The sequence below is a fragment of the Aotus nancymaae genome, unplaced genomic scaffold, assembly GCF_030222135.1.
Source record: "Aotus nancymaae isolate 86718 unplaced genomic scaffold, 86718_ANA_hifiasm-v0.15.2.pri h1tg000099l, whole genome shotgun sequence".
Taxonomy (NCBI): Eukaryota; Metazoa; Chordata; class Mammalia; order Primates; family Aotidae; genus Aotus; species Aotus nancymaae.
In genome coordinates this window covers 4,105,524-4,125,050 of record NW_026988514.1, presented here as the reverse complement: position 1 = coordinate 4,125,050, position 19,527 = coordinate 4,105,524, and the positions used below count along the sequence as shown (strand labels likewise).

At 54.9% G+C, this 19,527-nt stretch overlaps 1 protein-coding gene and 1 pseudogene across 1 annotated transcript in view; both read left to right on the top strand.

Moving 5' to 3' along the window:
• LOC135271964 (proto-oncogene tyrosine-protein kinase receptor Ret-like) overlaps positions 1-2,100 on the top strand; it is a 39,391-nt pseudogene extending 37,291 nt beyond the window's left edge.
• Positions 1-17,559, top strand: part of LOC105734317 (proto-oncogene tyrosine-protein kinase receptor Ret) — a 54,134-nt gene extending 36,575 nt beyond the window's left edge. The window contains 14 exon segments of the mRNA XM_064370084.1: positions 2,907-3,032; positions 3,582-3,692; positions 4,286-4,404; positions 5,037-5,159; positions 7,064-7,211; positions 9,164-9,271; positions 10,371-10,386; positions 10,388-10,580; positions 10,842-10,964; positions 12,695-12,765; positions 14,399-14,536; positions 15,629-15,728; positions 17,288-17,321; positions 17,324-17,559. Of these exon segments, the coding sequence (XP_064226154.1) occupies positions 2,907-3,032; positions 3,582-3,692; positions 4,286-4,404; positions 5,037-5,159; positions 7,064-7,211; positions 9,164-9,271; positions 10,371-10,386; positions 10,388-10,580; positions 10,842-10,964; positions 12,695-12,765; positions 14,399-14,536; positions 15,629-15,728; positions 17,288-17,321; positions 17,324-17,466 (1,553 nt within the window). The 3' untranslated portion in view covers positions 17,467-17,559.
• Positions 17,560-19,527: the final 1,968 nt, after the last annotated feature.

Here is a 19,527-nt window from a genome sequence, read left to right as displayed (position 1 = left end):
AGGGCTGGAGGCTTCTTGGGCCTCTCTTTTTATTCCCCTTTCCCTTCTTGATATCTTTAAAATGTTTTTTCAACAATCCAAGAGCAATGCTGGGTAAATCTATATACGCTGACTTGGAGGAATCTTCCTGGTGTGTTTTTAAGTGAGGGTGGCTTGCAGAGATGTTGGTCCCACGTGACTCCCTTTGTGCCAAAGCAGTTCTTCCCTGATGGGGATCTGCATGTGTACAGAGATCACAGCGCCATCCACATTGGTGCCCTTAGGGGAGGCAGGAAAAGTTTCCTTTTTACTTCCTGTAAGTAGGTTTGCTAGAGAGCGTACATTTATATTTGTCTTTGGAAAATAACGACTAGAAATAGAAGAAAAAAAAGTAATAAATATTCATTAAAAAGGATGAGGCATGATCCTTTCTGCCTGTCGGTGCCAGTGCTGTGCATCCTGGCATTTTTTCTAGGATCCTTCTCATAAGCACTTTATTTTTTTGAGACGGAGTTTCACACTGTCACCCAGGCTGGAGTTCAGTGGTGTGATCTCGGCTCACTGCAACCTCTGCCTCCCAGGTTCAAGCGATTCTCTGCCTGGGATTACAGGCACCCACCACCACACCCAGCTAATTTTTTGTATTTTTTTTAGTAAAGACGGGGTTTCACTATGTTGGCCAGGATGGTCTCAAACTCCTGAACTCATGATCCGCCTGCCTTAGCCTCCCAAAGTGCTGGGATTACAGGTATGAGCCACTGCACCCAGACCTCATAAGTACTTTTTAAATTGACTTAAAATGGCAGCACATATGGTCTCTCACGCCCCTCTTCCTCACAGAGCAGCCCACGGTGCCTCCTCTTCAGAGCGCCATCTGCCATTTCTTCTGAGTGATTCTGTGCCCCCATCAACTCCTGGCAGCCATCCAGGTCCAGCCTACAAAGGAGCCCACCCTCGGACGTATCCAAGCTCCCCGACCACCCCTTGGCCTTTAATAGGAGAGGGATCGGGGACAGAGGAGCAACAAGGCAGAGGGTCCCGGGGGTCTCACGAAAGGGGGTGGGCAGGAGCAGGCATTGCTGGAGGTGGGTCACCTGCCCTCTGTCAGGCTCAGGAGCGACAGGGACCTGAATCCCAGTCCAGCCTCAGCCTCACTGTGGTCTCCCCAGGTTGTAAGGCTGTGAATTGGGGGCAGGAACGCTGGACAACTTTGAACCTCACATGAGAATGTGGAAGTTGGCTTTGAAGGGGAAAGTGAGGAGGCCCAGGAGGCAGGTTTTGCTGTGGTCACAGGTGGGCCTGGGGCAGCCCAGCCCTGCTCTCTTCTCACCATCTGTGGAACTTTTGGTTTCAAGCAACTGAAGTTTTGTTGCTTTCGCCCCAAGAGTTTCAAGCAAGAGTTGCTGAGAGGTGAAAAGAATTCGGCTGCCTGGCATCCCCAGGAAAAGAGGCCCCTCTCCCAGGGGCTCTGGTCAAAGTCCCAGGGAGGCCCGTTAGTCCTCCATGGGCTGGGCAACCATGCTCCTGAGTCCTGCGGCTGGGGTGCAGTGCTCCGACCAGGGGACACCAGGGCAGGGTGAACCTCTAAGCCCTGTGCACTGAGAGAGTAGCAAGGGGTCCTCAGATAACTGCTGGGGCAGCTAGGAGCAGCCAGGGATAAGCATGGGAGACATTCTGGTGGCCTTGGTGTCTGAGTGAGGGAGGAAGAGGGAGTGAAGGATTGAGTCAGGGCCTGCCCGGGGATTTTCCTCCCTCCAAACTGAACTTCAAGGCTGTGTGTTGCCTTAACCTCCAGCTCCCAGGAACAGGGGTAGTCGGTGACATGTGACCTGCGTGGAGCTGGGCAGGGCAGGGCCGGGCCGAGGCAGGTGTTTCTGCAGGCACTGTGGGGATGGAGGACCAGGCGCTCAGGGGGGCTGCTGTCTCCAGGCCCAGCTGGGAGCCATTCCAGGACTCAGGCTGTGTGGGAACCTCTACCCTCGGGCCAGGCCGGTTCAGCTGTCTGGCTAAGGTGTTCCACTGTGCCCCCCTAGATCGGGAAAGTCTGTGTGGAAAACTGCCAGGTGTTCAGTGGCATCAATGTCCAGTACGAGCTCCATGCCTCCGGCGCCAACTGCAGCACCCTAGGGGTGGTCACCTCGGCGGCAGACACCTCAGGGATTCTGTTCGTGAATGACACCAAGGCCCTGCGGCGGCCCAAGTGTACGGAGCTCCAGTACCTGGTGGTGGCCACGGACCAGCAGACCTGCAGGCAGGCCCAGGCCCAGCTGCTGGTCACAGTGGTGGGGTCATGTGAGTGCCTGCTCAAGGGAGGGGTGGGTTGGGGGCCTGGGGGTTTCCAGAACCTGGACCTCCAGGCTTTTGAGAAAAACAGTCCAGCTGCAAGGCTTAGCTGGGGAGTGGGGAAGGCTTAGACCAGCTTCACCCTGAGTGACCCAGCAGCAAAGGGTTGCCCCTTCCAGAAAACATACAAGATCTTGGTTAAATTTGAATTTCAGGTAAACAACAAGCAGTTTTTTGGTACAGGTGTGTTCCATGCAACCTTTGCAGCTTCTCGAAAGACATACCTCCAGGACCACCCATGCACTCTTAGGAACACGCTGACACAGCTGCCATTGGTGCCATTCACTGTGTACCTGAAACACAGGTCCCACTAGGCATCCATTGGCTGAATCTTGCTGCCCTCACATCCTTTCTCCTGTACTTACCCCAGCCCAGCAGCCCCCGCTTTGTGACCATGATGCCCCATCCCCTGCCCTGCACCATTGCTCCCAGAACCTTGATCTGCTGCCCTTGATCTGCCACCCTGGTCCTTCTGGCCTCCACCCATAGAGCAGCTTGGCTGGTGCTGTTCCCTGTCCTCAGGCACTGGCTGGGCACTGGGCACAGGCCAGTCCCCTGTGACCCTGCTTGTCTGCCACCTGTAGACATGACCGAGGAGGTGGGCTGTCCCCTGTCCTGTGCGGTCAGCAAGAGACGGCTGGAGTGTGAGGAGTGCGGCGGCCTGGGCTCTCTGACCGGCAGGTGTGAGTGGAGGCAGGGAGACGGCAAAGGTAGGCCCTGGGGACACCTGAGGGAGGTCTGCTCCTGGCACCTCATCCCCTATGTGGCTCACGATGCTGAGAGAGTAGGCATCAGTGCAGGGCTGGGGGAGAGGGCTTGTGAGTCCAGCGAATAGTCCCTGGACCAGGCTTACTCTGGACTTGGGAAGGTCTGAGCCAAAGTTGGAATGTGCAGGGGACAGAGTGGACTTTTCTGGGAGGTCTTTGGCCAGGGGATGTGGTATGGGCAGGGGACTCATTGTGTGCATCAGCCAGAGGCCAGCTTGGGTGTGCCCACCACCACAAGGGCCCCTTACTGTGCAGGCCTGAGAGGGTCCCGGCTTCTTTGCTGTAAGGGCTTTGTATGAGGAACCTCCCACACCCCCTCTCCCATAAACCATGACTCCCGGGATGCTCCCACTGGCAGGGCTCTGTGTTCATGGTTTCCCTACTCAGGCCTCCATTTGCCCCTCCCTAGAGGGGCAGGATCACCCTGGGAGGCAGTGGGGGCATGCGGTGGGGCTCCCACGTGGGTGACAGCCTGCTGTGCATCCTATGCAGGGATCACCAGGAACTTCTCCACCTGCTCTCCCAGCACCAAGACCTGCCCCGACGGCCACTGCGATGTGGTGGAGACCCAAGACGTCAACATCTGCCCCCAGGACTGCCTCCGTAAGCAGTGTTTAATCAGGGCATAGGGACAGGCAGGAGGTTGTAGGGGAGACCTAGACCCCACATGCGCTTCAGCCAGAGCGCCATGTCTGTCAGTTTTATGCATCAAGCTGAGTCTCCTATGTATTTCAGCATCACCCTGGCCATGGGGAAGGAACAGGCGGAGTCAGGGATGGTGGGGAGACAGGGACCCACAGACTGTCCAGGCCCCTGCTGAGTTCCCAGAAATCAGCACACAGGATTTCAGAAGCAGAGAAGGGTCAGCAGGGTCACTGATAGGGAAAGTGCAGCCCTGAACCAGACGAGGGACACTGCAATGTGCGGGTCAGGTCACCAGGTTCCACAGTTTTGGTGGCAGAGTCCTTTGTTCAGATGAAATGTTAGGAGGGGGCCTGGCTGTGCCCATGGCTTCAGGGAGACACTGTGGCCAAGCCTTGCCTGGCTAAGCCAAGCTGCTGGGACCCTGGCCTCCCTGGACCTGTGCTTGCTGGCATTGGTTGAGGAGTGGGCTCCTTGGGACACTGCCCTAGAAATCTGGGGGCCTGGGGTGGTCAGGCACCCCAGGAGGCTAAGTGGGCTACGTCTTCCCTCAGGGGGCAGCATTGTCGGGGGGCATGAGCCTGGAGAGCCCCGAGGGATTAAGGCTGGCTATGGCACCTGCAATTGCTACCCTGAGGAGAAGAAGTGCTTCTGTGAGCTAGAAGACATCCAGGGTGAGTGGGCGGCCGGGACCACCACCACCTCCCGGCCCCAGGGGCGTCTCAGCAGCAGTGTCCTCTGGCCCTAAGTTCTGTGATGGGCAGGCCAGAAAAGCAGTTCTTCCACCAAACAACTTATCTGCCTGACAAGTCACTGTCCCTGTGACCATGCAGTTGGGACCCACCCAGGAGCACATTTTAAGGTCAGCAGGTCTGGTGGGTGGCACAGCCACACCAACCACATTCGGGGGTGCTGTCCTGCCTGAGTGCAGGGACACGTTTCTGGTGTTGAGTTTTCTGGTATTATATAGGTTTATGTCCTGAGCCACTTAGCATTTTCGTAAAGAAAATGCCAAAGACATTTGAAACAGAGGAAAATTCTGACCTCGCCCATCAGCCCTCCAGTGCCAACTGGTGTATGAGCACAGCCTCTGCTGTGTGACCTTGGCAGGCTGCTCAGCCTCTCTAAGCCTCTATCTCCATCTGTAAGAGGGCAATAGTAGTCTAGGATGGGGCAGTACATGGCAGTACCCATGCTCGATGGGGTGTTCTCAGGCCTTCCCACACCTCCACGGCCACTTCCCTGCTGCTGCAGACACAGCGGGCTGGAGAGCCATGCAGTGCCCACAAGCCGCCCATCCCCTCTGCTGAGATGACCTTCCGCCGGCCCACCCAGGCCTTCCCGGTCAGCTACTCCTCATCTGGCACCCGCCGGCCCTCGCTGGACTCCATGGAGAACCAGGTCTCTGTGGACGCCTTCAAGATCCCGGTGAGTGTCCCTGCAGGGCAGGGAAGACCCCTGTACCCTCCCCAGCTGCCGTCCAGGGAGGGAGGCCAGCTGGGGATACAGAGGCCATCCCATGAGGGGCTGCCGATGCCGGGCAGACAAGGCCCATGTTCTGCCCCCATTTTTGCAGGGCACTGTGTGGTGGGACTATGATGAGGTGCTGTTCCCATCCAGGTAAGAGGCAGTGGTCAGGGCCGAAGCATCAGGCAGGGGAGCAGCAGTGTGAATGGAGGGGCACTGAAGTCAGAGGCGGGTGCCTCTCTGGGGAGCCTGGCCGACAGGTCTGCGTATGCTGCTCAGAGCCTCCAGGCTGCAGCAAGAACCCCAGACTCTCCAGGGGCACAGGGAGATCCTCGTCACATTGGCACTTGTCCATGGGGGCTCCTTTAGGGGTCTTGCCTTCTTCCTCCCCTGTCATCCTCACACCTTGGACTCTCCAAGGGCACAGGGAGACCCTTGGATTTCCAGTGCAGCCACTCACAGCCCAGACCACCCACAGCTGGTCCAAGGGGTCCTGAAGCCCCAATTCCTGGCCTCCTGTCCTTGCCAGGACCACTGTGTGGTGCCTCTGCCCTCTTCTGGTGGTTGCCTGCCCCTCCAGTATCCCCACTATTACAGTTCAGGGCACTGGAAGCCAAGCCCAGTTATAGGAGAAACAGAGGCTCAGAGCCAAGAATGTGAGTGGACAGCGAGCCACGAAGCTTATGGTGGCATGAATACCTCCTCAGCAGGAGCCTCCAGCCTGGAGTGGAAGGGAGGAAGCTGAGCACGCAGTGGCCATGGGCCCTGTCAGTTCCTATCTCAGGCTGGGAGGTGGCCTGGGATTCCTGGGAGGGGCCACACCCCACAGCACAGCTTAGCCTGGGGCCTCAGCCCTGGAGCCTCCATCAAGCAACACCCAGCCCTTGGTGAGGGTGCAGGCCAAGGAGGCCTTCCCAGTGTGGCTACTGCCACTTCCCCAGCGGCTTTCCTAGTCGGTGGTCCCCGTCCTGGCCTGGCCACAGGTCAGCCTCACAGCAGGGCTCTAGGATGAGCCACCAGAGTCCTTCATAAACCCAGCGGGTTTGTGTGAGGCTGCACAGGAAGGTCACGCTGGTCTGGGCTGCTGCTGGCAGAGACCATCACTCTAACCCCAGTGAGCTCCAGAGTCACACTCATCAGGACCAGGTCTTGGACCCATGACTCAACCTCTGCTTTAGAGAGGATCAGGTTGATGTCGCCCTTATGTGCTTACTGCAGTGTCTAGAGCATGGTAAATGGGTTTCCAGTGCCAGCTGTGGAGGTGGCAGCAGCAGGGCAGCCATGGCAATGCAGACACTGACCTTGACTGTGGGTTCTCAGGGGGCATGGGGCCAGACCAGGAAAGCCCATGAGCAGGAGACCCGGGGTGACGGACTCCCAGAGCTGGCATAGCAGGGGAGGGTTCTTGGATCCTGGAAGGCTTTGGCTTCCCTGGTCAGAGTTCAAGTACTGGGGGTCAAGGTGAAGTCTGGGAAGGCATCCAGAGCAGTCCCAAGTGGGCCTGATGTAACTTTGGTGGGAGGGCAGGGTGGTGGTGTTGGGCCTAGTGCTCATTTAGTCCTGGGATGGGGGTCAGGGGAGACAGTAGACCAGGGGCCAGACAGGGTCAAGTACTGAGTCCAAGCCATGCTGTGACATCTATCTTCCCCTGGGAAGACCTGTCACATAGCAGCTCTCAGGGATCTGGCTGTAGGGTCCTGCCTTGGGTGGTGGCAGGCAGCATCACCTCTGGCTCAGATGACAGCCAGTTCTCTGCCCTTTGGCACTTGTTCACGGGGGCCCCTTTAGGAGTCCTGTCTTCTTCCTCCCCTGTTATCCTCACACTTTTCTCCCCTCTTCTTCCCCTTCCCTCATTTCCAACATAGGAGGATCCAAAGTGGGAATTCCTTCAGAAGAACTTGGTTCTTGGAAAAACTCTAGGAGAAGGTGAATTTGGAAAAGTGGTCAAGGTGACAGCCTTCCGTCTGAAAGGCAGAGCAGGGTACACCACGGTGGCAGTGAAGATGCTGAAAGGTACCTGCCAGGCACAGGCATAGTGCACCTGGGGGAGTCTCCAGAGTTGGGGGGAGGGTGAGGCCCGTCTTGCCAGCATGGGACCTCCCAAAGAACCCCCATTGCTGTTCTAGAGAGGCTGCAGTTGGGGAACCCCTACCACAGGCACATGGGCCACATGGGCCTACAGAAGCAGAGTGAGGACTTTGCTCTCCCTGGAAGGCTCTAGAGGTGCTGCTGTGCCAGTGCGACTGAAGGTCTAATCTCTAAACATTCAAAAAGCCTTTTGGTTTTAAGCTGAGAGCTGTCCTCACTCCAGTCTTTCCCATTCATTGTCTCCTGGGGTCCTGGTGAAGAGATCATCAGTAAGGACTGGCCCTCAATCTCAGGAGACCCCCACGGGCCTATCTCGCCCTCATGCCCAGTCATGCCACAAGTTTATCTCTTGATGGGCACATGCACCTGCCCACAGAGGCGTGCATGTTTGAGGCTGGTGACTGCACTGGGCCACCCCCTCTTCTGTGGCCAGACCCCAGCCCTGTGGACAGCCAGGCTGCATGGTGGTGAGGGACAGTGGTTGGTGTACACGAGAATTCTTTGCAGCAGTCGGGGGCTGCCCAGCACAGCTACCCAGCCCCTCAGACTGGGTTCACCTCCAAGCCAGTAAAACCCCAGACTCTCCAGGGGCACAGGAAGACCCTTGGATTTCCAGTGCAGCCACACACAGCCCCAGGCCACCCACAGCTGGTCCAAGGGGTCCTGATGCCCCAACTCCCAGCTGTCCTCTCCCTTCCAGACAAGCCTTCAGGACAGAGGAGGTGGCACAGCATAGCTGGGCAGTGGGACAGCTGACCCGGGAGGGATGGCTTAGCCATGTGTTCTGACTCTTGGAATACCTTCAGGCTCAGGCACCTGCTGGGCGTTCCAGCGCAGCTCTGGCTGCCCTCAGGACACATGTACTGGGCAGGCCACCCCTGGGTTGCCTTGTCCTCTTTCCGTCATGCCTCTACAGTCAGCCTCTCTGGGGAATCATGCTTTCATTAAGAATAAGCCAGAATGAAGCTGAGCGCAGTGCCTCACGCCTGTAGTCTCAGCATTTTGGGAGGCCAAGGTGGGCAGATCACCAGGTCAGGAGTTCAAGACCAGCCTGACCAATATGGGGAAACCCTATCTCTATTTAAAAAAAAAAAAATGCAAAAATTAGCCGGGTGTGGTGGCGTGCTCCTTTAGTCCTAACTACTTAGGAGGCTGAGGCAGGAGAATCCCTTGAACCCGGGAGGCAGAGGTTGCAGTGAGCCAAGATGGCCCCATTGTACTCCAACCTGGGCTACAGAGCATAACTCTCTTTCTCGAAAAATGAATAAGGCAGAATGTCAGGTGTGCAGTGCACTGGTAACACTGCTTTATCTCAGGTGCTAACATTGGTCTTCTGTGGTAACTGAGGGAATATGAGCAGCTGCCATGCATGTGTGTTGGATACATCAGCAGCATGGGGGACTCCTGGCCTCCAGGCTGGCCATCTCAGATGGGGACAGGAAACGGGGAGACTGGTCGCGGTGTGTGGGGTCCTCCCTCATGGTTCTCCACCTTCTCCAGGGCCTCTCCCCACAAGCGGGTATGTGGGTACCTTGGGGAGTCCCCTTACCTTTCCAGAAGGATTAATGAGGGGGATTTCTGTGGACCACTGTCTTCTAAAGACAGCGACTGCAGGACATAATGCTACATACACAGGTGGCCCAACCCTGGGACATTCTGGGGAAAGATCCTGCCTGTGTGGATGCTGCCCTTCCCCAGGGCAGATGTGGCCCCTGTTGACTGACACTAAAGGCTGGGAGAAGCCTCGAGCAGCATCATCCTTGCAGGCCTCTCTGTCTGAACTTGGGCAAGGTGATGCGGTCTGTCCTGACCCGGTGTGGTCATGGAAGGGGCTTTCAGGAGGGATTGTTTGCAACCTGCTCTGTGCTGCATTTCAGAGAACGCCTCCCTGAGTGAGCTGTGAGACCTGCTGTCAGAATTCAACTTCCTGAAGCAGGTCAACCACCCACATGTCATCAAACTGTATGGGGCCTGCAGCCAGGACGGTAAGGCCAGCTGTAGAGTGGGATGGGCAGCCCTGCACCCAGGCTGGGGGCTCCAGGCAGCCCTCTTCTCCCTCTTTCTCCCTTCCCTGGCTGCTCCTGCCCTGTTCCCTGTGCTGCCTCTTCCTGGAAGCCTGGCTCAGGCCTCAGCCTGGAGCTTGTGTCTAGCTGAGTCCACCAACTGAGGGAGCATTTTCCATCAGAGGAGCCCAGTGCTAGCGGCACTCCCTGAGCTTGCAGGGCTGCTCAGAGGTCTCTGGTATAACATCCCAGGTGTCCTCACCCAGTTCCGGGCTGGGCCTGCGGGGCAGGGAGCTTTAGGAATAGACCGTCCATCCTGGATACTCGGGTACCCTGAGTACTACAGGGCACTAGGTGTGCTGCGACCCCAGGTGACCCCAATCCCATCCTGCATGGCAGGAGCATTGTCACCATTTCTCAGATAATGACCCAGGAGACTGCCCTGGTTTGTTGGTTTTCCAAACCACTGTGTGCTCAGGGGCTTGCTGGCGTGCGTGTGAGAGGAATAAGGAAATACTGAGAGCACGCAGTAGGCACTCCTGTTGGCACCAGCAGGGTTGGGGGCTAGTCCCTGGGGCAGGACAGGCACGAACAGGGAGCAGGCTGCATGCAAAGCCCAGCGCCAGGGAGGGACCCTTGCATTTGCGCAGGCCTCTGCCTCCATCAGCACCCTCTACGTGCTGATAAAGGCAGAGGCCTGCGTAAATGCAGCATAGGCACAACCTGCCAATGCTGGGGCAGGACCCAGAAGGCAAAAAGGCATGGGGTCCTAGCGGCAGGGAGGGGGTGCCTCCCAGGGCAGTGTGGCCTGCCTCAGGCACCTCGAGAAAGAGGCGCCCACATGAGCAGCAGGAGGCAGAGAGCAAGTGGTTCAAGAGGGAGCTGGGACTTCAAGGTCTCTGCACTCCATGGAGCCGCAGCAATGCTTCCCCCAGACAAGGCTGTGCCCGCCCCCTTATTTGCCCGCCCCCTTATTTGTTAGGTGACTCGGCCTGGGGGCCCTGTGGCCTCCCGCCCCTCCCTCCTGGAAAACCGGATCTGCTTGACCTGCATGCCCAGGGCCCCCTCTCTCTGCCCCCAGGCCCACTTCTCCTCATCGTACGCCAAGTACGGCTCACTTCGAGGCTTCCTCCGCGAGAGCCGAAAGGTGGGGCCCGGCTGCGTGGGCAGCGGAGGCAGCCGCAACTCCAGCTCCCTGGACCACCCGGACGAGCGGGCCCTCACCATGGGCAACCTCATCTCGTTTGCCTGGCAGATCTCACGGGGGATGCAGTTCCTGGCCGAGATGAAGGTGCATGCGCATGGCTGTGCACCCAGCCGGCCCCTCCCTCGGCTGGGCTACACCCTGACCCACTACGCCCCTGCCACCCACAACCTGGCCTGCCACTCCCCCACCATGCCACGCTCTAACCCGCCACGCCCCTGCCATGCCACGCCCCTGGCCCAGGTCTCACTAGGCCGCTCCCCGGGCCACACGCCACCCCTCCGCTGGTCTCACCTGGCCGCCCGTGACCGCTGCCACACTGAGGGCTCACACTGTTTTTCCTCGCAGTTCGTCCATTGGGACTTGGCAGCCAGAAACATCCTGGTAGCTGAGGGGCGGAACATGAAGATTTCTGATTTCGGGCTGTCCCGAGATGTTTATGAAGAGGACTCCTACGTGAAGAGGAGCAAGGTGCCCAGTCCCGGGGGTGAGGCAGGGCTCCTGGGGATCCCAAGTGCATCACGGGTCAGGCAGCGCCCTTGAGACACCTAGGAAAGATATCGCAGATTTGTGGAGCACTAAGCCTTTTCTAGCCCTCACCCCAAATCCTTCAGACCCTGGGTACCCAGGGACCCAGCATCTGTCTTGTCCTTCTCCTCTGGGGCCTCGAGGGCACCCCTCCCCTGCAGCGCATTGAGGTGACGCCCTCACCAGGCTTTTCAGAGGCCACTTTGTGCTGCAGCAGTTACAGTCCTCTTCTGCACAGTCCCTTTGGCTTCTGTAGAATGAAGGTTACCATTCCAGTGTGACCATAGCTCTTTCCTCAGAGAAGGGTGGAATGAAAGCAGGAGCATGGCGGTCATTCTTTGCAAAAAGGAATGAACTGCTTTACGAGTGAGGCTTGTTCACAGGGGCCTTGGACGCTTGGCTGGGTTTGGAGGCATAGGAGACCCCTGGACAGGATCCAGAAATGCAGCCCAGCTTTGTCCAAGTCTATGAAACAGGCAGTGGGCACTCTTCTGGGGACATCTGGTTCCCCAATGTGGTCCTATTCCTGGGACAACTGCCTTGGCCCTTTTAGTTTTTGCACCCATGTCAGCCCCTCTCCTGCAGCCTCCCAGTGGCAGCCCAGGCGGGGCAAGTTCAGGGGGCTGTCAAAGGCCATGCTGCCTAGACATTCAGAGCAGACCCTGCTCTAAACAGAATTAAAAAACACATACACAAAAGGCAACTTCCTATGATTCAGCTTTGCTCTGAGGGCTCTGGAGAAGCCATTTGTGTTGCCAGGGGTTGTGAGCTGTTCCGTTTCTTTTGGGGTTTCCCTTGTGACAGCAGATCTCAGAACTGCTATGGGGGAAGTGGTTGGGACTGGCCCCCACCCTGTGGAGGATGTGGACAGAGCCTTCCTGTTGATGCACTGGTCCTCCAGGGAGAGAAGCTGAAGGCATTCCTGCATAAGGTGTGCAGGCTGCACTGTCACACACTGCTACCAAGACAGCCAGACTGCACTAAGGACATAAATCCCTAATGTGTTTAAGTAGAAGTGACACTTTGTTGTGTTACACCCAAAGCACACATTTTAAAAATGGACTTGCACCTTCAGGCTTGTCTGTGGAGAAGCTGTTTTTCAAGTCACCCTGAAAAGGATTTGTTATGTCAGACTCCAGCACTGCTGAGGGATGTGGGGGGCAGGAGCGCTCGTTCAGAGATACTAAAAGCACCCTGCAGTACAATTCGAGAGGAAAAACAGCCTTCCCCAAGGCACACAGACAAATCCCTTCCCTCAAGGCTCCTTCAGTGGTAGCTGCTGGCAAACTGCCCAACATGGAAGTGCTAGATGTTGGTTTCCCTAATACATTGGCCCCCAGAACCCCAAGAGAGATCTTGCTGGAGGAGCTCCAGGCCCACACGTAGGGAAGCACTGCTCTGTACCACCAGCAGGTCTGTGGCATGTTACAAGCTGGCCCTGTGTGGCTGTGGGCAGGCAGCTGACTCCCACCAGCATCTCAGCAATGCCCAAGGAGGTTCAGGATGGAGTTCTGGCTCCTTCAAAGCTGTATGTGGCCAGCTCTGTGCCCAGGAGTGTCTGCAGCACTCCTCTGGTTGCTGAAAGCTCAGGGACACAGCCTGGCCTTCTCCTTCACCCCTGCTTCCTAAAGCATCAGAGTGACTTCAATGTCTTTCTTTCATCCCCTCTTTAGGGTCGGATTCCAGTTAAATGGATGGCAATTGAGTCCCTTTTTGATCATATTTACACCACCCAAAGTGATGTGCAAGTGTGTAAGTGTGAGTGTTGCCTTCCTGGAGTGGGGGTTACAGAAACACTCTCATACGTGTAGTGGGGCCACAATGCCCATCGGTGAAGCTTAGCATGGAATTGAACTGGCCCCAAGCACCTGTCTGCAGTGCCAGCCCTCTAGGTATTCATAAGGCAAATGGCTGGGCCAGGCCAGGCTGCGGTTCTGAAAGCCCCAGTGGAGCATGAGAGCATAGCAGGTGGCCAAAAACCCAGCCTCCCCTCTTCTTGCTAGCTCCATGCCTCAGTCTGAGGCCCTTGGTGACTCACAGGCCCAGCCCAGCAGTTACCCTCCTGTGGTCCTGAGCAGGGCTTTGGGCTCAGGCAGGGCGCCCAGTGACTTGCCCACACTCGCAAGTGGAGCTCGGGGACTCCACCTGAAGATGGCCTTGTGTGAGTGTATAGGTTGGTGTGCCCCAAACTGCTCAAAGGTGGAAGCCAAAAACTCCTTCTTCCAGGTCAAATGACGAGACCTGATCGCTTTTAAAACATGAGATTCTTGCCTCTAAAGTGTTCTACAATCAGCAGACATGTGCATTTTTTTGTTATTTTTTGTGCTTTTTTTTTTTTTTTTTTTTTTGAAATGGAGTCTCACTCTGTCCCTCAGGCTGGAGGGCAATGGCTCAATCCTGGGTCACTGCAACCTCAGCCTCCTGGGTTCAAGCGATTCCCATGCCTTAGCCTTCTGAGTAGCTGGGATTACTGGTGTATGCCACCACGCCCAGCTAATGTTTCTGTATTTTTAATAGGGACAGCATTTTACCATGTTGGCCAGGCTGATCTCAAACTGCTGACCTAAAATGATCTGCCCATCTCTGCCTCCCAAAGTGTTGGGATTATAGGGATGAGCCACTGCGCACGGCCCACATGTGCATCTAGAATACTGTGCACTGTGAGTAAGCAATTGGACAACAGCTTTCCTGTTACATAAGCTAACTGTAGGATAGTTAGAAAAGAGAGAGAAAAGCATAAAAAAGCGACTGAATGTCACTGGACCACACCACCCAGTGGCCTTTGCTGGCCCTCTGGTGTGCTCTCTGGTGTGCACATGTATGCTTTTTATTGCCCTAAATGGGCTCATGTGATGCTGTTTTGTGATATGGTTTTGTTCTCATTGCACAGTAAGTTTTCCTTCACAGTTAAATTTTTTTCTATAGAAAAAAATTTCTATAGAAAAAATTTTTTCTACAGAAAAAAGTTTCTATAGAAAAATGCTATAGCGTTTTTTTCTTCCAAGATTTTATGAAAATTTCCAAGCACTTAGAAATGGTGAAAGAACTATACAAGGCACTCTGAGTCTGGTGGTTTGCATTCTCACCTCTTTAAGTGCCAAGCCTCATGTTCCGCTTGTGGGTGTGGCTGCTCTGATGGGAATGGCTTGGGCAGGAACTTCAGCATCATGCAGTAGGGGCCAGGCAGGGAGGCAGCCCTTCCCCACCTCCATGCTACATCCATCTGAGCAGCCAGATCCAGGCTGACATCTGTGAGCATCTGTGCTTGGGGCCGACAGAGTCAGCAAGTGCTTGGTGGTGGGGATGGACATCTGGGCCCCCCAGAGGGTGCTGTAAGGGCCAGGTGGAGCCACTCACTGTCCGCTCACGCTCTGCAGGTGGTCTTTTGGTGTCCTGCTGTGGGAGATCGTGACCCTTGGGGGCAACCCCTATCCTGGGATTCCTCCTGAGCGGCTCTTCAACCTTCTGAAGACCGGCCACCGGATGGAGAGGCCAGACAACTGCAGCGAGGAGATGTGAGCGTGGATCAGCTTTGGCCCAGCCTCACTTGGGAAGGGAGGGGACACCTGTGCGCATTCCCTCCCCATCCAGAGCAGCCCCAGGAGAAGCCAGGAGAAGTGGGCAGTGAGGAGTGGGCAGGGCAGAGGTTAGAGAGCCATTCTTGGGTGTGGCAATAAAAACTGGGGTTCCTACCCCACTGGGGGCTGGGGGGCTTCCTAGCAGGTCTTACAAAAATGAGTGGGAGCAGGGACTGGTGCAGTACAAACTCCAGGGCTGAGAGCTGTCCCAGCAGGACACTTGGGGAGGAGCTGGTAATTTAGAATGGCACAGGGGGCATGTGTTGAAGGGTGCCTGAGTGGAGGTACAGAGGCAGGCATGGGCAGCCTGGACTGCAACCTGAGAGGTTGAAGCCTTTACACTGACAGGGGGACTTTGAGGGAGATGGTCTTAGAAACCAGGCTGAGAACAGATGAGAAAGGGCTGCCCAGAGGCAGAGATGCATAGTCCATGCATTCCACAGTATGTGCACCTGGCTGGGGCGTGGAAGGGGCATGCTGGGCCGAGAAGCCAGGCATCACCACCCTGGACCCCCGGCTGGCAGCCAGCTAGAGCACTGTGGTGTGCCTGGGCACCCAGGGAAGCAAGGGCAGTGCAGGACAGACATGTGATTGCCAAACGTTCTTGTTTGTCTGTCTCCACACCTAAAAGCCCTCAGTCAATTCATCCTTCTTGAGAGTTTTAAGGACTGGCACTTCTCACTTAGCCGCCAGAGCAGGCATACTATCCAGTGAGCTGTTTACCAGTGTTTATGCAAGGGAAGTAAAAATGAATCTCCCTTAGAGGGAAGGGAAGCCTACTGAGTTGTGGACCACAGCTCTGAGCACCATGAGCACAGTGACCCACAGGCCAGGATCCTACAGACAGGCCAGGCCTGGGTCCCAGTGAGGCTCAGAGACGTCAGTTTCACTATGCAGAAACAGCTTTGAGATTGGAGACGGAGCACACTGGGACCAGGGCACAGGGCAGGGTGTGGTGGCTGTGGTGAGCTGTCTTTTCAAGACCTGGCCTTGCTTGGGTCATATTGGCCTGTCTGCTCTTCCCACCAGGTACCGCCTGATGCTGCAGTGCTGGAAGCAGGAGCCAGACAAAAGGCCGGTGTTTGCGGACATCAGCAAAGACCTGGAGAAAATGATGGTTAAGAGCAGAGTGAGTGCCTGGGGCCAATTCTCACAAGCTGAAAGTGGCAGAGAGAGACTCCAGCCTTATCCCAGGGCAGTGATTTTCACCCTCAGATTTCCCAGTGTGGGGCCACAGTGGGATTGTACAGAGAGAGAGACAGTCATGCTCTCCCATGTTTGCATAGAGCAGACTGAACCCTTCTCAGGCCAGGCCCCTTGGGCTTCTTTTCAAGTCATGAAGAAACCAAAGATTGTTGACATTTAGGAAGAGTTTCTTCCTACAGACAAGCGTGGGAAGAAAATATTCCAAAGCCAAAGAAAATGGTTTTCTACAGTGGAACACAAGAAAGTAGAGTTGAAGCAAGTGTCCAAAATTCAGATGCTCAGGGGGTCCAGCTAGGGGAGGGCAGTGATTAGGGAGCAGTGGAGACTGTGGCAAAGAGCCACCCCCTTTCAAAGGGTTCCTTGCTGGAGCACCTGTGGCCTGCAGGAAGAGGAGCCAGGAATGGGCCGGGTCTTCTGAAGTTTATGAGATTTGTGTTGTCTCCCAGTTTTTATTGTTAACAATTCATTGAAATTCCCCAGAGCCAAACTTAGACCAAACAAAGCATATCAGCGGTGTGGCCAGAGTCAGCCTGTGTGCCTGGAAGTGTATACAGTTCCTGAAGTTTGCACACATTTTCAGCCAGTATTCATCAGGCAGCTGCTGAGACCCATACTCTGTCTCAGATGCTGGGAATGCAAATAAACAAGACCAGCACAGCCCTACCCTCACAGGGTTTACGCACAGTCCTTGTCTTAACATTGGCACATTTACTGAGTTGTCACTTCTTCACAGGACCTAGGCCCCCCGTAGCAAAACTTCACATCACTTTCTTGCTTAAATGAAAACTCCAAGTCCTGTGAATGCAGGGTTGTTCTAAACAGAAGTGATCACTGGTGCTGGCCTTCCTAGAGCAGTGCTGAGAAACAGCCAGGAAAATGCTGGGCCTCTCGGTGCACATTCAAGCTGGGCAGTGAAAGGAGCAGGCACGAGTGGCCCCTCATGCTGGGGAGCCCATGCCTGTAGCAGCGTCCTATGCACCCTGACAGTGGTGTTGGATTTCAGATTTCTCAGCCCTGATGTGATGTTCTAGATGGCAGGGTTCCCTGGGGAAAGCTGGAAAGTGTCCTGCATGCTAGGGCTCCGTCCTGGCATGTGACTGCAGCGGGCTCCCCTAGAGCCCAAGGGTTTGTCAGCAGGCTGGTTCCCTGGCGCCTGTCTCTGGGGCAGGCTGGGTATGGCTGGATGTGGCATCCCCCTCAGGGCTGCACTCCAGGCCCTGGAGATAGGATGCTGAGGGAACACATTTCTGTCCCCAGGGAGATGACTTTCTAGGGGAAGAGACAGAATAGACAACACCCAAGGGGAACGATGAGGACCTCAGAGCAGGACCAGGCCAGGCAGGAGTCCTGGGAGCTCAGTGCAGCCTGGCCCTGGTTTCTCGGGGACATAGCCAGAGCCTCTGCCCTGAGGGCGGCGGGGGGCCTGAGTTGTGTCAGGTTGTCACCCATGGCCTGGGGTGACCAGCCATCTCTCTCTTCCAGGACTACTTGGACCTTGCAGCGTCCACTCCATCTGACTCCTGCTTTATGACGATGGCCTCTCAGAGGAGGAGATCCCCCTGGTGGACTGTAATAATGCCCCCCTCCCTCGAGCCCTCCCTTCCACATGGATTGAAAACAAACTCTATGGTAGAATTTCCCATGCATTTACTAGATTCTAGCACCGCTGTCCCTTCTGCACGATCCTTCCTCTCTGTGATGCTTTTTAAAAATGTTTCTTGTCTGAACGAAACTAAAGTCTGCTTTGAACCTTTTTATTTGTAGATGTCTGACTTTGCATCCAGTTTACATTCAGGCATTTTTGCAACTATGTTTTTCTAAAAGGATGTGAAAATAAGTGTAATTACCATACTGCCCAGCAACTTAGGATGGTAGAGGAGAAAACAGATCAGGGCGGAACTCTCAGGGGAGACCAAGAACAGGCAGAATAAGGCATTTCTGGGGTGGGAATCAAGTCGCAGTACTTCTAGTTTAACTACATGGATAAATTTATCAATCTGGGGAGATATTCAATTGAGAAAGGAGCTGCCAGCATCAGCCAGCCTGTGCTGGGAGCACAGCCAGGCCCCCCCAGATCCCTCCTGGGCGGGCAGGTGCCCCTCAGAGGCCACCTGGAGCTGGCGAACAGCAGCTGGCCAAGCCTCGGCCCCAGTCCCAGCCACATGTCCTCTGTTGGGGCAGCAGGCGGCAGGCGCCAGTGGGCCCTGGGAGGACACACCCCGACTGCTGTTTTCACATCCTTTGCCTTACCCACCGTCAGAATGGTTGTCATTTATGAAGTCAGTGCTAAAAGCTGGAGCAGTTGCTTTTTGAAAGAACGTAGTCTGTGGTGCTGTGGTCTTGCAATGGACAGTAAATATGGTTCTTGCCAAAACTCCTCCTTTTGTCTTCGATTAAATACTTGAATTTTTTTTCTGTTTCCTAACTTCATCATTGATTGAAATCTTGGAGTTTCAAGCATTTTTTGAAGCCGAGATGGTTCCTTTTGCATGCCTCCTGACTCACTGACTCCTCGCTGTCTTTACGTCTAGTGCCACACTCCATTTGTGCTGATGATGCTGTGGGGCTGGCCTGTGTGCGCCCTTGATTTGGAAGGTCCTCTCCTCCATTGTAGGCTTGGACAACAGACGAGTGCCTCCTTTATGTTAGAGAACATTTTATAGAACATTCCTGCTGCAGTAAAGCCATTGAGTGCAGCAGTGTGCTGTTGCCCTACACTGCCTCAGAAAAAGAGTTAAACAGTTTGAGAAATATACATCAGATTTGAGAGTCTCAAGCTCATAAAAGCCAAAATTGGTAGTGTCTGTAAAGTTACATTTACCAAGAGAGCACATGATATTTCCCCTAACTGTAACAGTGTTTTTGGAAACCTGGAGCACAAAACCATGAATATAATTGGCACAGAAACCACGAGTTGGGTATGAACATCAAAGGGAGTTTTGCCAAGGCCTTACTGTCTGCACGTGAAGTTTTGGTTCTTCAGTGCAGAACAAATGATCTGTTTTCATTTTTAGCTATGTCAGACTCGAACTGGCCTGGAGAGAGTCCTGTACCACTCACAAGAGCTGATGGCACTAACACTGGGTTTCCAAGATATGCAAATGATAGTATATATGCTAACTGGATGCTTTCACCCTCAGCAGCAAAATTAATGGACACAATTGATAGTTAACATTTCTTTGTGAAAGGTAATGGATGCACAAGGGGAAGAAATATGCTGAGAACGGGAAGTCTACTGGCCCTTTCTTTGTGAATGTCACATTGGCCAAGCCATGTTCAGTTCCCAAGGGGCAGACTCGTTTTTGGTAGTTTGTTTTAATTTCCAAGGTGGTTTTACTTCCGACAGCCGGTGATTTTCCCTCCTAGCAGACATGCCACATCGGGTAAGAGCTCTGAGTGTTAGTGGTTAAGCATTCCTTTTTCTTCAGTGCCCAGTGTTAGTCTGTGTCCATCAGTGACCACCAAAGTTCTGTGTTCACATATGTGGGTCCGCCACTTACTACCTGGTGTATGAAGTTGGACCTGAACTGTTGGATTTTTCTGGTTGCTGCCAAACAAGGCAACCAAAATTTAAACATGAAGCACACACATACAAAATGAAGTAGGAAAAATGCTGGCCCAGATGACCTGTCCTTGTTCAGAATGAGAGCCTGGGTGGCAGCATCAAAGTCCCGCCAGGGCTGGAGGGGAAGAGAGGACCAGAGGATGGGCCTGGGCTCAGC